Here is a 12,704-nt window from a genome sequence, read left to right on the forward strand (position 1 = left end):
GTACTTTGAATTTTTCTGTTTTAATTTATAATACGGTAAATACTGATGAATATAAACCACATAAATAAAAACTCTGTTGGGTCCTCAGTAATATTAAAGAGTATAAAGGGGTCCTGAGTCCAAAGTGTTTGCAAACCACTACTCTCTATACTAATCTCAATCTCTGAAATCTATCCTCCACATCTCAACCCTAAATGACAGATCTAAAATACAATAAATATATATATATATATATATATATATATATATATATATATATATATATATATATATCTGTCCATGTCATCCCCACACAAAATCCTTCATGAAATGTACATCCACCGGAGAATGGATAAATTGCCATATACTCATACAACAGAATACTGGAAAGTAAGTAACATGAGTGAACATGTATCAACGTGAATCTCATAATAGTGTTCAGAAGAAAAAGCAAGTTGAGAATTATATAACATTCAAAAACATATAAAATATTCAAAACATGATACTGAAATGGCCTATTGATCTTTTGTCTCTAGCACTTAGCCCAATGTGGGAGGATTCAGTAGATATGCAATGCTTATAAACTAATTCAATTATACCCAGTTCATGGGACTTCATACCAATAAGTGAATTAATACAATTCAAATCTCTGATAGGCAAATTCAATTCATCAAACAGTTATTAAGTGCTCAGGGTCGAAAAGGTATTATGTGATACTCTATTAGGCAAAGGATTCAAAGATGAATAAATAAATGAATAAATACCTGGGCACAGAAAACTATGAAAGAGAAAAGCAGATGGGTGTGGGGGAAGGTAACTTGTCTCACCATATATTAAACATTCTATATAAAACCAATGTAATCAAATCAACATGATATTGATATATGAATAGACAAACAGATCTGTGCAACAGAAAAGAAAATCCAGAATTATACAATATAATATTAGACAAAGATGTTAAAACTATATGACTATTTTATTTTATTTATTTATTTGAGAGAGAGAGCACGCACACACAATTGGGGAAGAGGCAGAGGGAGAAGGACGAGCAGACTCCCCACTGAGCAGGGAGGCTGATGCTTGGCTCAATCCCAGGACCCTGAGACCATGACCTAAACTGAAGGCAGATGCTTAACTGACTGAGTTTGCCAGGCATCCCTATGACAATTTTAAAGGTGCTATCATAAGAATGCTTCAATGAATAAGTATAAACATGCTTGAAATAAAATAAGAAAAAGAAGATATAAATAACAAATGGAAATTTTAGAACTGGAAAATACCATATCTGAAATAAATAATGAAACAGATGGACTCAACAAAATAAAGACAATGGAGAACCAAGTTGGAGGGCTAACAGTTCCTTCCTTTAAAACTTACAAAAAAAATAAATAAATAAAATACAACAAATGTAGAGTAATTGAAATAGTGTGATAGTGTCATGAGGATAGACATAAAGATCAATGGAATAGAATTCATTCAAAGCCCAGAAATAAATCAATACATCTATGGTCAATTGATTTTGGACAAAGGTATCAAGACAATTCAAAGGGGAAATAATAGTCTTTTCAAATGATCCTGGGACAACTGGACAGCCACATGAAAAAGAATGAAATTGGACCCTTCCCTCATACCATATGCAAAAGTTGACTTGAAATGGATAAAAGACCTAATGTAATAATCATAACTACAAATCTATTAGAAGAAAACAAAGGTAAATCTTCATGACCTTAAATTATGAATCAGGCAATGATCTCCTAGATATGACACCAAAAGTACAAGCAAATAAAGAAAAAAGTAGATGACACCTGGGTGGCTCAGTGGTTGAGCATCTGCCTTTGGCTCAGTTTGTGATCCAGGGTCTTGGGATGGAGTCCTGCATTAGGCTCTCTGTGGGGAGCCTGCTTCTCCCTCTGCCTATGTCTCTGCCTCTCTCTGTGTGTCTCTCATGAATAAATAAAATCTTTTTTAAAAAGTAGATAAACTGGACTTTTGTTCTTCATAGGACACTCTCATGAAAGTGACAAGAGATAAAATATTTTCAAATCACATATATGATGATAAGGTCTAATAACCAAAATATATAAAGAACTTCTACAACTCAATAAAAAAAAAAATTACCTAATTAAAAAATGGGCAAGTTTTGAATAGACACTTCTACATAAAAAGATATACAAATGTCCAATAAGCACATGAAATGTTCAACATTTACAGTCATTATGGAAACACAAATTAATATCTCAATGAGATACCACTTCACATGCACTAGAATGGCTATAATCACAAAGACAGACAAGAACAAGTGTTGGGGAGGATGTAGAAAAGTTGAGACCCTCATAAATTGCTAGTGGGACTGTAAAATGGTGTAGGTGCTTTAGAAACATTTTGGCAGTTCCTCAAGAAGTTAAAACAGAGTTAACATATGACTCAGCAATTCCTTTTGTAGGTATGTACCCAAGAGAACTGAAATTATACATTAACACAAAAACTCATACATGATTGTTCCCAGCAGCATTATTCATTACAGTCAAAAAGTGAAAACAACCCAAATATCTATTAAGATGTTGAAAGGATAAACAAAATGTGGTATATCCATGCAGTGGCATATGATTCAGCCATTTAAAGAATAAGTACTGACAAATGCTATAACATGGATGAACCTTGAAAATATTTTACTGAGTGAAAAAGCCAGACACAAAGGACCAAAAACTGAATGATTCCTTTTATATGAAATACTCAGAACAGGCAAATCCATATACAAAGAATGGACAAGGGACACCTGGGTGATTCAGTGGCTGAGCGTCTGCCTTTGGCTCAGGGCGTGATCCTGGAGTCCCCGGATCGAGTCTCACATCAGGCTCCCTGCGTAGAGCCTGCTTCTCCCTCTGGCTATGTCTCTGCCTCTCTCTGTGTCTCTCATGAATAAATTTTAAAAATCTAAAAAAATGGACAAAGGTGGTTGACAGGGGTGGGAGGACTGGAAGGAATGAGGAATAACTGCTAATGGGTACAGGATTTCTTTTTGAAGTGATGAAAATCTCCTGGTATTAGATAGTGGTAATGGATACACAACCTTGTAAATATATTTTTTTTAAAAAACTGAACTGAAAAAAAAAAAAAAAAAAACTGAACTGCACCGGGGCACCTGGGTGGCTTAGTTGGTTAGGTGTCCAACTCTTGACTATGGCTCAGGTCATGGCCCAGGGTTGTGAGTTCAAGCCCTATGTGGGGCTCTGCAGTCTGTGTGGGGCCTACATCAGATCTCCCTCTGCCCCTCCCTCTGCTCACCTCTCTCTCCTCTAAAAAAAAAAAAAAACAAAGCTGAACTGCACCCTTGTTTTTTAATAATAAATTTATTTTTATTGGTGTTCAATTTGCCAACATACAGAATAACACCTAGTGCTCATCCCATCAAGTGCCCACCTGAGTGCCTTCCACCCAGTCACCCCCACCCCCCACCCTCCTCCCCTTCCACCACCCCTAGTTCGTTTCCCAGAGTTAGGAGTCTTCCATGTTCTGTCTCCCTTTCTGATATTTCCCACTTATTTTTTCTCCTTTCCCCTTTATTCCCTTTCTCACAACCCTGAGATCATGACCTGAGCCAAAATCAAGAGTCCAGTGCTTAACGGAGTGAGCCATCCATCCAGGCGCTCCTAACATGTTAAGTTTTATGGTATGTGAATTACATCCAATTTTTCTAAAAGTACATGTAACTAAATGAAAATGAAAATACAATATATCAAAATATGTGACAGTTAAATCAGTGCTGAGGGGGAACTTATAGCACTAAATGCTTACATTAGAAAAGAGGGAAATCTGAAATCAGTAATCTAAGCTTCTGTCTCAAGACTAGAAGAAGCAAAATAAACCCACAGCAAGCAGAAGGAAGGAAAAAGATAAAAGCAAAAGATAAAAGTTTTTAAAGAAACTTTATAATTAAACTTCAAAAATTGGCAAACCTCCATCAAGACTGACACAGAATAAGAGAAGGCACAAATAACTAATACCAGGAATGAAGCAGAGAATATCAGTAAAGACATGGAAGACATCAAAAGGATAGTAAGGAAATACTACAAACAACTCTACATAAATTTGACAACTTTGATAAAATGGACCAATTCCTTGAAAAGTACAACTATCATAGCTCACTCTATATGAAACAGATAATTTGAATAGCCTACCGAAGTTTAAGGAAATCAAATGTTAAATTAAAACCTCAAAAAAGAAATCTCCAGGTCCATGTGACTGCACTAGAGAATTCTACCAGTTTTGAGAAAATTTAACGTTAATTCTGAAATCAAAGAATGAAGATTAAAAAATCAAGGAAAATCTATATAGATAAAGACATACTGGGTTCATGGAAAACTCAATAAAGATGTCAGCTTCCCCAAACTGAGACAATGAGAGCACTTTTTCAAAACACACACTCAGATCCCACCCTAGACCTACAAATTCATAATTCTAGGCATGTATTGTTTAGGGAGGAAAAGTCCTACCCTCACTCCAGGTCATTCTGATTTATAGCCTGCATTGCCAGCCTCCCAGCCACTATCCCTAGAGTCATGGGGCTGAGAGATATATTCTCTTTCTGTCCACCAAAGTGACATCAGCCCAGTGCAAGGGAGTCCATCAACCTCTTCCTGGACCTTCTCACTTGCAGCCTCATCAAGTAATCATGCTGCCCACTGGCCATCATGTGAATTTTCTTGAGGTCCAGTTCTGAGTCAGCTGATATGGAAGGAATATCCCACATAATCAGATCAATACATCATGGGAAGGGGTTGGCTCTGGTGCCACAACCTCCCTTTCTCTTCCCGCCCTCCTGAAACCATCCCAGAGGGGCCCAGGGAAGACCTGTAGGAATGAAAAGTGTCTGTCCTTGCTTCACGGAACACTTATAGCACTTGTCCACCTGGTCCCCAAAGAACATCTCATTCTGGTTAGAGGAGCTGCTCCAGCACTCAAAGAGAGTCAGGTTGGCATTTGTTGGGCGGATCAGGTAGAATATCTTCTCACCCTGAAATAAAAAGAGGTTGAAGTGCCAAAAATATCAAGAGTTTCCAGAAAAATCCTCCAGAGGGTCTCCAAAAGAATATTCTCTCTCATACCCCAAGACCATGTAATATGACAGAATTCTTTCCCAAACCTATCCAAGAATCATTTTTATGTGAACTTGAAAAACTTCAAAAGGTCCCTTTGTAGTACACTTTGTGCTTTTCAGCTTCTATAAGATTGACAAAAATTATTTGGAAAGGGCATTTCAAACAAAATTGTTCAACTTAGGATAAATGTACACCCAAAGCTCCTATTTTAGATGCAATACCAAATGAGAAATGGCTTCTACAGATGAATAGATCAATACTACTAGCCCTAGGAGATTTTTTTTTCCTAGGAGATTTTAAATTCACATTATTGATGAATAGAAAATTGAATTTGCCTTTAAATGCCATTTACAGAGAATGTTCCTTCTCACACTCGCAATCAAAGCTAATAAAAGTTTTAAAGTTCAGTAATTGCTTAAGGACTTCTAGAAGATTATACGCTAAGTGATTATCTGTTGGAAAAACATTTTATTTCTTAATTATGTTTTGCCTGGACAATCACCAGATAGATTATTTGGCAGAAAAGAAACAAAACCCCACTAGTACGAAAATATCCCCAACCTACAGCTTGATTAGTTTAACCAATATTTCATGAAAATAAATTTCAATGTAGAAAAGCAACAACACTAAAAATTACCTATTGTACGAGTGAAGAAATTTGAATCAGATCTGTAGGTTAGATAATAGCATTATATCAATATCAATCTTCCGAATTTGATAACTATACTGTGGTTATATAAGAGAATGCCCTTATTTTCAAGAAATACACTGATTTATCACCAGATAAAGAGACACCACATCTGTAACCACTCTCAAAAGTTTTAGAAAAAAATAGAACTATTTTATTATGTTTGCTTTAGAGAAAGAATATAATAAAATGGTGACATTGGGAAATCTAAGTGAAGGGCACAGAGGAATTCTACCATTTTGCAATTTTTCTATAAAACAGGAATTACTTTAAAATAAAAAAAGTTAGGGGCACTTGAGTGGCACTGTCATTTAAGTGTTTGACTCTTGGTTTCAGCTCAAGTCATGATCTCACCGTGGTGAGATCAAGCTCCACAAGGGGCTCCACACTCAGTGCGGAGTCTGCTTTAAGATTCTCTCTTCCTAAAAAAAAAAAAAAAAAAAAAAAAAAAAAAAAAGATTCTCTCTTCCTCTCCCTCTGCCCTTCCTACTTGTGTTCTCTCTCTCTCAAAATAAAATTAAAAAGTTAAATCTAACATTTGCATAATAGTGATTTACATGCTCTAATTTCATGCTAAACCAATGGCAACAACTAGTTTAGGATTCATGATCATTTGGACAAGAGCCATATCCAAATTTTCTGCTCTTTCCCTGGCATTTTGGATAAGAAAAATAAATAGTATGATGGTGGAAAAGAATAAAAATTACTTAGGAAATTTGTTTTCCAGACTTCAAAAATCCTTCCATAGTCACTCACAATCAATATGCTAATTACAAAATTTTAACAACCACTAAAAGTGAAACTACCCATGGGACGGTTTATATTTAAAAAATTATCATATATACTCTATCTTGATGATAGTGGCAGTTATGTGACTACATATAATTGTCAAAACTCATCAAACTATACACTTGGAATAGACTAATTATATCATACATAAATTATGCTTCAATAAAGATGGGGGGAGGGGAAATTTCTCATGTTACCAAGAACTTCTGCAGCAAATACAGACATTTCCATACATAGTGATAGAAGTATGGATTGGCTTAATTAAGATTAACAGTCAGAGAAAACTTTAGGCTATTCAAAAAAATATTAAGCATCGAAACTGTAGAGACAGTTTATATGGCATATCCACCAAGTACCCAACCCCAATAGAGTAGTTATATGGAAATGTCACCCAAATAGAATCTGGGAGGCAGGTAGACCTCAGCAGCCTATTTTGTGGTGCCACCTGAAACAAACAGGGAGGCCCAAGGCCAGGCTTCCTCTAGAAGTCACATTCATTCCTACCTTGAGGACATGGTACCAGACCGAAGTGCCACCAAAGTCAATGTGGAAGTCTGTATAGCTATCCCGCACACTCATGAGGCAGTACTTCTGCACATTGGGCCTCTCAAATATACACTCCTCTGGCCAGAGGTTCTCCACCCATGAGAGCTTCCGAACAATCTTGGGAGTTTCCACAAGGTTAGAAAGCCTAGCAAGGAAGGGGTGGAAAGTAGATGTCAGTTGATTAGGAATTTAAGGTTAAAGACTGAATAAAATGTTACCCATCCCAGTGAGAGTCAAGTAAGAAAAAGAAGCTCTTTCCACAGAATCCCCAAGGACAATAAGACCCTTATCTTTGTAAGTCTGGTCAGCATCTTCATTCCACTCAGCTCTAGAAGTCCCAAGTACTAGCTCCACAGCATTTCCCAGTCAAAGGAGATCATTTTCTCCACTAAATGCTCATAGCTCCCCTGACCTGGGTCCACTTATTTGGCAATTGGTCAAAAACAATCATTGTATTGTCTCCATCTCATAGTGTCTTCTTTATGAGGAACCATTAGAGAAACCTCTCAAGGGCTCAGTTTCAGGTAAAGAAGTTCTTCCCCCAAACATCTGGGTGTTTTTACCTTATATAAAACCACAAACCTTATAATTTTGCACTCCCCTCCCTTTCCTGACCTTCAGGAAATTCACAGAAAACTCTACAGTCCTTCTCTACCAACTATCCAAACACTCATACATATATTTTGTGTACAGATTACCCACCAGATGCATTCTATTTTCCCACTTTTATTTTCTTTTGGTTCTAATTTTGTCTATTTTTTTCCCCTCTGTATCTCTGGAAGCTAATTCAAATAGTCTTTCAATATGAAGTGAGTTACAAACATACATTTTTAAAAAATCCTCAGGTTGTTAACTCTGTATGTTAAAACCAACAGCAAGGGTTTTAATGGTACTACAGTTATGTAAGATGTTGCCATTCACAGGAACTAGCTTAAGAATACACAGGACCTCTCTGCATATTTTTTGCAACTTCCTGTAAATCTCTAATGTCAAAATTGAAAGTTAAAAAAGTAATCAGACAGTAGCTTTCTAAGTGCAAAAAGATATGTTACAATTTTAGGAGATCTCCTATAGTTCTGAGCACAGAGAAGACTACATGTATCTACTGAGTGCATGAGTCCACACAGAATCATTTAAAAGTTATCAGCTTTTTTTTTCTTTTTTTTTTAATTTTTATTTATTTATGATAGTCACACAGAGAGAGAGAGAGAGGCAGACACAGGCAGAGGGAGAAGCAGGCTCCATGCACCGGAAGCCCGACGTGGGATTCGATCCCGGGTCTCCAGGATCGCGCCCTGGGCCAAAGGCAGGCGCTAAACCGCTGCGCCACCCAGGGATCCCTTTTTTTTTCTTTTAAATCTAAGAAACCTTATCCTTAGAGAAACTACTTGGAATTAATTCAGCAAGTCTATTTCCAGGAACAGAGGACCTATCCTTGGAGTTAAACAGTGACCATGCCACAATCTAAATCCCAAAAAAGGTCACAGAAAGCTGTCCTAGGTCTTGAAGGAGATAAAAAATAATTAAAATAGGTACTGTATTCTCTATTCAATTGATAGAAACTGTAGAAGAGAAACACAATTTGGTTGTCATAATGTGACCCATCTACCCTAGAACGTGTAAAATAGCTCATCATCCCAAAGGAAGAAACGACCAAGAGGAAGGGAAAGGAACACTTATACTCAGTATATCACAAGTTCCAGGACTTTGTTAGGCTTTTTACTTACCCCTGCCCCTCCTACCTGGTATCAGAGAATTCCAAACTAATGACGTTGAGGACTTTTTCCCTCTTCCCACTATAATAATACTTCACAAAATCACCGAGCTTCATCTTGCAGTCGGCCTGGCGGGTCACATCAATCACATCAATCTCTTTGTCAGAACCTAGAATAAAGGGATGAGTTCTGCACCAAGTGGTCTTGGACCAGGGAAGCCTCCCTCCCCTCCTCACCTGTCCCTAGAATGGACAGACACTCAAAACTTCTCACCTCAGACACTATATTTGTGTGTGCATGTTTGGGAGGCAGGGGTAGGAATCCCTCACACTCTCCTTAAATCTATGTGCTGGGTCCAGGCCTGCTAGAGCAACAGAACAGCCTGACATACAGCCTCACTCATGATATAATCCACGTGCCTGGGCCCAATTTTCTCACTTCTCTTCCTATCTCCAAAAACTCATGCCCAGAAGACATGAGGGTGAAAGTCAAAGGTTTTCTCATCTCAACAGTAGAGAGACCACCAAGATCCCTGGAATTCCCCAGGTAAGAAAAAGGTGGGGGGAGGGGGTGGTGCTCAGTCTGGGGGGTTGTGGCCTATGAGGAGGAAAAGGAAAAGAAAAGCAGGATTTTGGTTCTAGTTTTGCCAAAAAATGACTCTGGATAAATCACTTTACCTCAGATTTCCAAGATGATTGAAAAGAAAACTGGAGGGGAAGAGTCACAGGACTTGATGGGAATAAACAATGTCACAGTTAAAAGGGTCCATGATGCTTACCAACATAGTGTTCCACATCCCTCACAGTGAATGATGGTGAGGGTAACGTCATCCCCAATCCATCCTTCTTCAAGACTAGGATGGGCACACTGAAGCTATTCTCTTCCAGAAATTCCACAGTCAGCTGACTTCCAGTGGGCTTCAGAATCACTTCATCTGAGCTGTGGGTCACATGAGAGAAAGACTGAGCCCCAGAGGCTCTGCCACTGAAGGCCTCATTGATGCTGCCATTCAGCCAAGAGGTAGGGCATTCTTTCGTGGACCTTAAGGTGGGTTAGCAACTAATGGCATACACCTCATGTGCCAAGGAAGAAATGACCTATCCTAGGCAAGAAGCCTGGTCATTGGCAGAGGTGGGGAGCTTAACCAAGGATATCTTGTCAATAGGGTACTCTTCTTTGGATGGCAAGAGAAAAAAATCAGCCAACAGCCTGCTCAGAAAAAAAAAAAAAAAGATATATCTGCAAATTTAACTAATTTACTCAAACCCAAAGCAGCATCACCCATTTAAAACATTGACAAAGGGATGCCTGAGTGGCTCAGTGGTTGAGCGTCTGCCTTCGGCTCAGGGTGTGATCCCGGAGTCCCGGGATGGAGTCCTGCATTGGGCTCACCACAGGGAGCCTGATTCTCCCTCTGCCTATATCTCTACCTCTCTCCCTGTCTCTCATGAATAAATAGTCTTTTTAAAAATTAAAAAATATATATATTGGCAAATAGAAAAGACTAATATGCAAATGACATATCCAATAAAGGGTTAGTATCCAAAATATATAAAGAACTTACAAAACTCAACACAAAAAAACACAAGTAATCCAATTTAAAAATGGGCAGAAGACATGTCAAAGAAGACATACACATGGCCAACAGACACATGAAAAGATGTTCAACATCACTCATCACCAGAGAAATGCAAATCCAAAATATAGTGAGATATCACCTCACACCTGTCAGAATGGCTAAAATCAAAAATAAAAGAAACCAGTGTTGGCAAGGATGTGGACAAACACACCATGAGGAACCCTTATGCACTGCTGATGGGAATAGAAACTGGTGCAGCCACTATGGAAAACACTATGAAGTGCCTCAAAAAAATAAAAATAGAACTACCATATGATCCAGTAATCACTCTAGTGGGTATTTTGCCCAAAGAATACAGAAACACTAATTCAAAAGGGTATATACACCCTTATATTTATTGCCGCATTATTTAAAATAGCCAAATTATGGAAGCAGCCTAAGTGTCATTCAATAGACAAATGGATAGGAGCAGCTGGGTGGCTCAGTCAGTTAAGCATCTGCCTTCAGCTCAGGTCATGATCCCAGGGTCCTGGGATCTAGCCCCAAGTCAGGGTCCCTGCTCAGCAAGGAGTGCTTCTCCCTCTGCCCCTCCCCCTCGCTCATGCTCTGTCAAATAAATAAATACAATCTTTAAAAATAATACATAGGGGCACCTGGGTGGCTTAGTGGTGAGCATCTGCCTTTGGCTCAGGTCATGATCCCAGGGTCTTGGGATGGAGTCTTGCATCAGGCTCCAGGGAGCCTGCTTCTCCCTCTGCCTATGTCTCTGCCTCTGTGTGTATCTCATGAATAAATAAATAAAATATTTTAAGAACATGTAAAAAATAAAAATAGTATTTTTAAAAACTAGATAAATGGATAAAGAAGATGTGCTATCCATCTCTATATATATCTATCCACACACACACACACACACACACAATAACTATTATTCAACCATAAAAAGGAATGAAATCTTGCCTTTTGCAATGACATGGATGGACCTACAGAGTATAATGCTAAGGGAAATAAATCAGTCAGAGAAAGACAAATACCATATGACTTTACTTACATATAGAATTTAAGAAACAAAACAAAGGAAAAATGAAGAGACAAACCAAAAAACAGACTCTTAACTATAGAGAACAAACTGATGGTTACCAGAGGGGAGATAGGTGGGGGATTGGTGAAATAGGTGACAAGGATTAAGACTACACTTATTATGATGAGTACTAAGTAATGCATAGAATTGTTGAAATCATTATATCATACACCTGAAACTAATATAACACTGTATGTTAACTACAGTGGAATTAAAATAAACTTAAAAAAGAAAAAATGATAAGACTGATTAAAAAAACAATTTTTACAACCACTTTCTCAACACATACTTAGTTAACTAGAAAACATTTTTAAAAAACCATGCTGGAGAAAGATAAACTATTGACCAAGTTGTGTTGAAACAAACATCTGGAAAAATATTAAGCTCAATGTCTATCTCATTCTTTATATAATTCTAGATGGATCTAAGATTAAATTGAAAAAAATGAAGTCATAGAATAGCAGAAAAAACATGAGACCAGGCCCAGTAGTAATTTAAAATAGTAATAAATAAATTAGACTACATAAAAATTAAAAATTAAGATTAAAATTTCCCACAAGGAAACTCTGGAGTACATATACCTTTTTGAATTAGTGTTTTCATCAACATTTTTAAAGCATAGGGTCTTTGATCTAGCAATTTCGCTTTTAGGTAGTAAAGCTACACATATACTTATCCACATATGCAAAAACTTAAGTACAAAGACATCCACTGCAGCACTTTTTTTCTAACAGCAAAATATTAGAATCAATTTAAAGGTTCATCAATAGAAGACTGGTTAAATAAATTACATATCCCTACAATGGAATACTAAACTTCCATGAAAAATGAAAAACATCTGTATATGCTGTTATGGATTAATCTCCAAGATATATAATTTAGGCTAAAAAAAGCAAGATGCAGAATACAGAGTGTATTTATGCTTTTTAAAAAAAGCAGGATACACACACACACACACAAAGACGTTTATTTAAGCAAAACCTATTTCTTAAAAAATGCACAAGACGTTGGTAACTAGGGAAGGGATCTGAGGGAGTAGAAAGGAGACTCGCTGCCCCTGAATAAACAAATCAAGGAATATTAAGTTGAAGATACATAATTCTAAATAACATTTCAATTACAGGAAAGCTGAAAATGGTTGCATGAATTAAAAACTAAGCAAAAGAGAGTTCTTTATTCATTACTTTTCTAACTCATTTTTGTTCTTGTAATTTATTTTTAATAAGCC

At 37.2% G+C, this 12,704-nt stretch overlaps 1 protein-coding gene across 6 annotated transcripts in view; it reads right to left on the bottom strand.

Annotated features, from left to right (window-relative positions):
* Positions 1–12,704, bottom strand: part of PHF8 (PHD finger protein 8) — a 106,583-nt gene that overhangs the window by 56,243 nt on the left and 37,636 nt on the right. For all 6 annotated transcript variants that reach the window (XM_038587512.1, XM_038587514.1, XM_038587510.1 and 3 more), the window contains exons 5-8: positions 9,595–9,755; positions 8,844–8,985; positions 7,060–7,246; positions 4,831–4,993 (exon numbers count right to left, since the gene is read on the bottom strand). In XM_038587512.1, coding sequence (XP_038443440.1) covers positions 4,831–4,993; positions 7,060–7,246; positions 8,844–8,985; positions 9,595–9,755 — 653 coding nt within the window. The remainder of the gene's footprint in view (positions 1–4,830; positions 4,994–7,059; positions 7,247–8,843; positions 8,986–9,594; positions 9,756–12,704) is intronic.

This window comes from Canis lupus, chromosome X (genome assembly GCF_011100685.1).
Source record: "Canis lupus familiaris isolate Mischka breed German Shepherd chromosome X, alternate assembly UU_Cfam_GSD_1.0, whole genome shotgun sequence".
Classification (NCBI taxonomy): domain Eukaryota; kingdom Metazoa; phylum Chordata; class Mammalia; order Carnivora; family Canidae; genus Canis; species Canis lupus.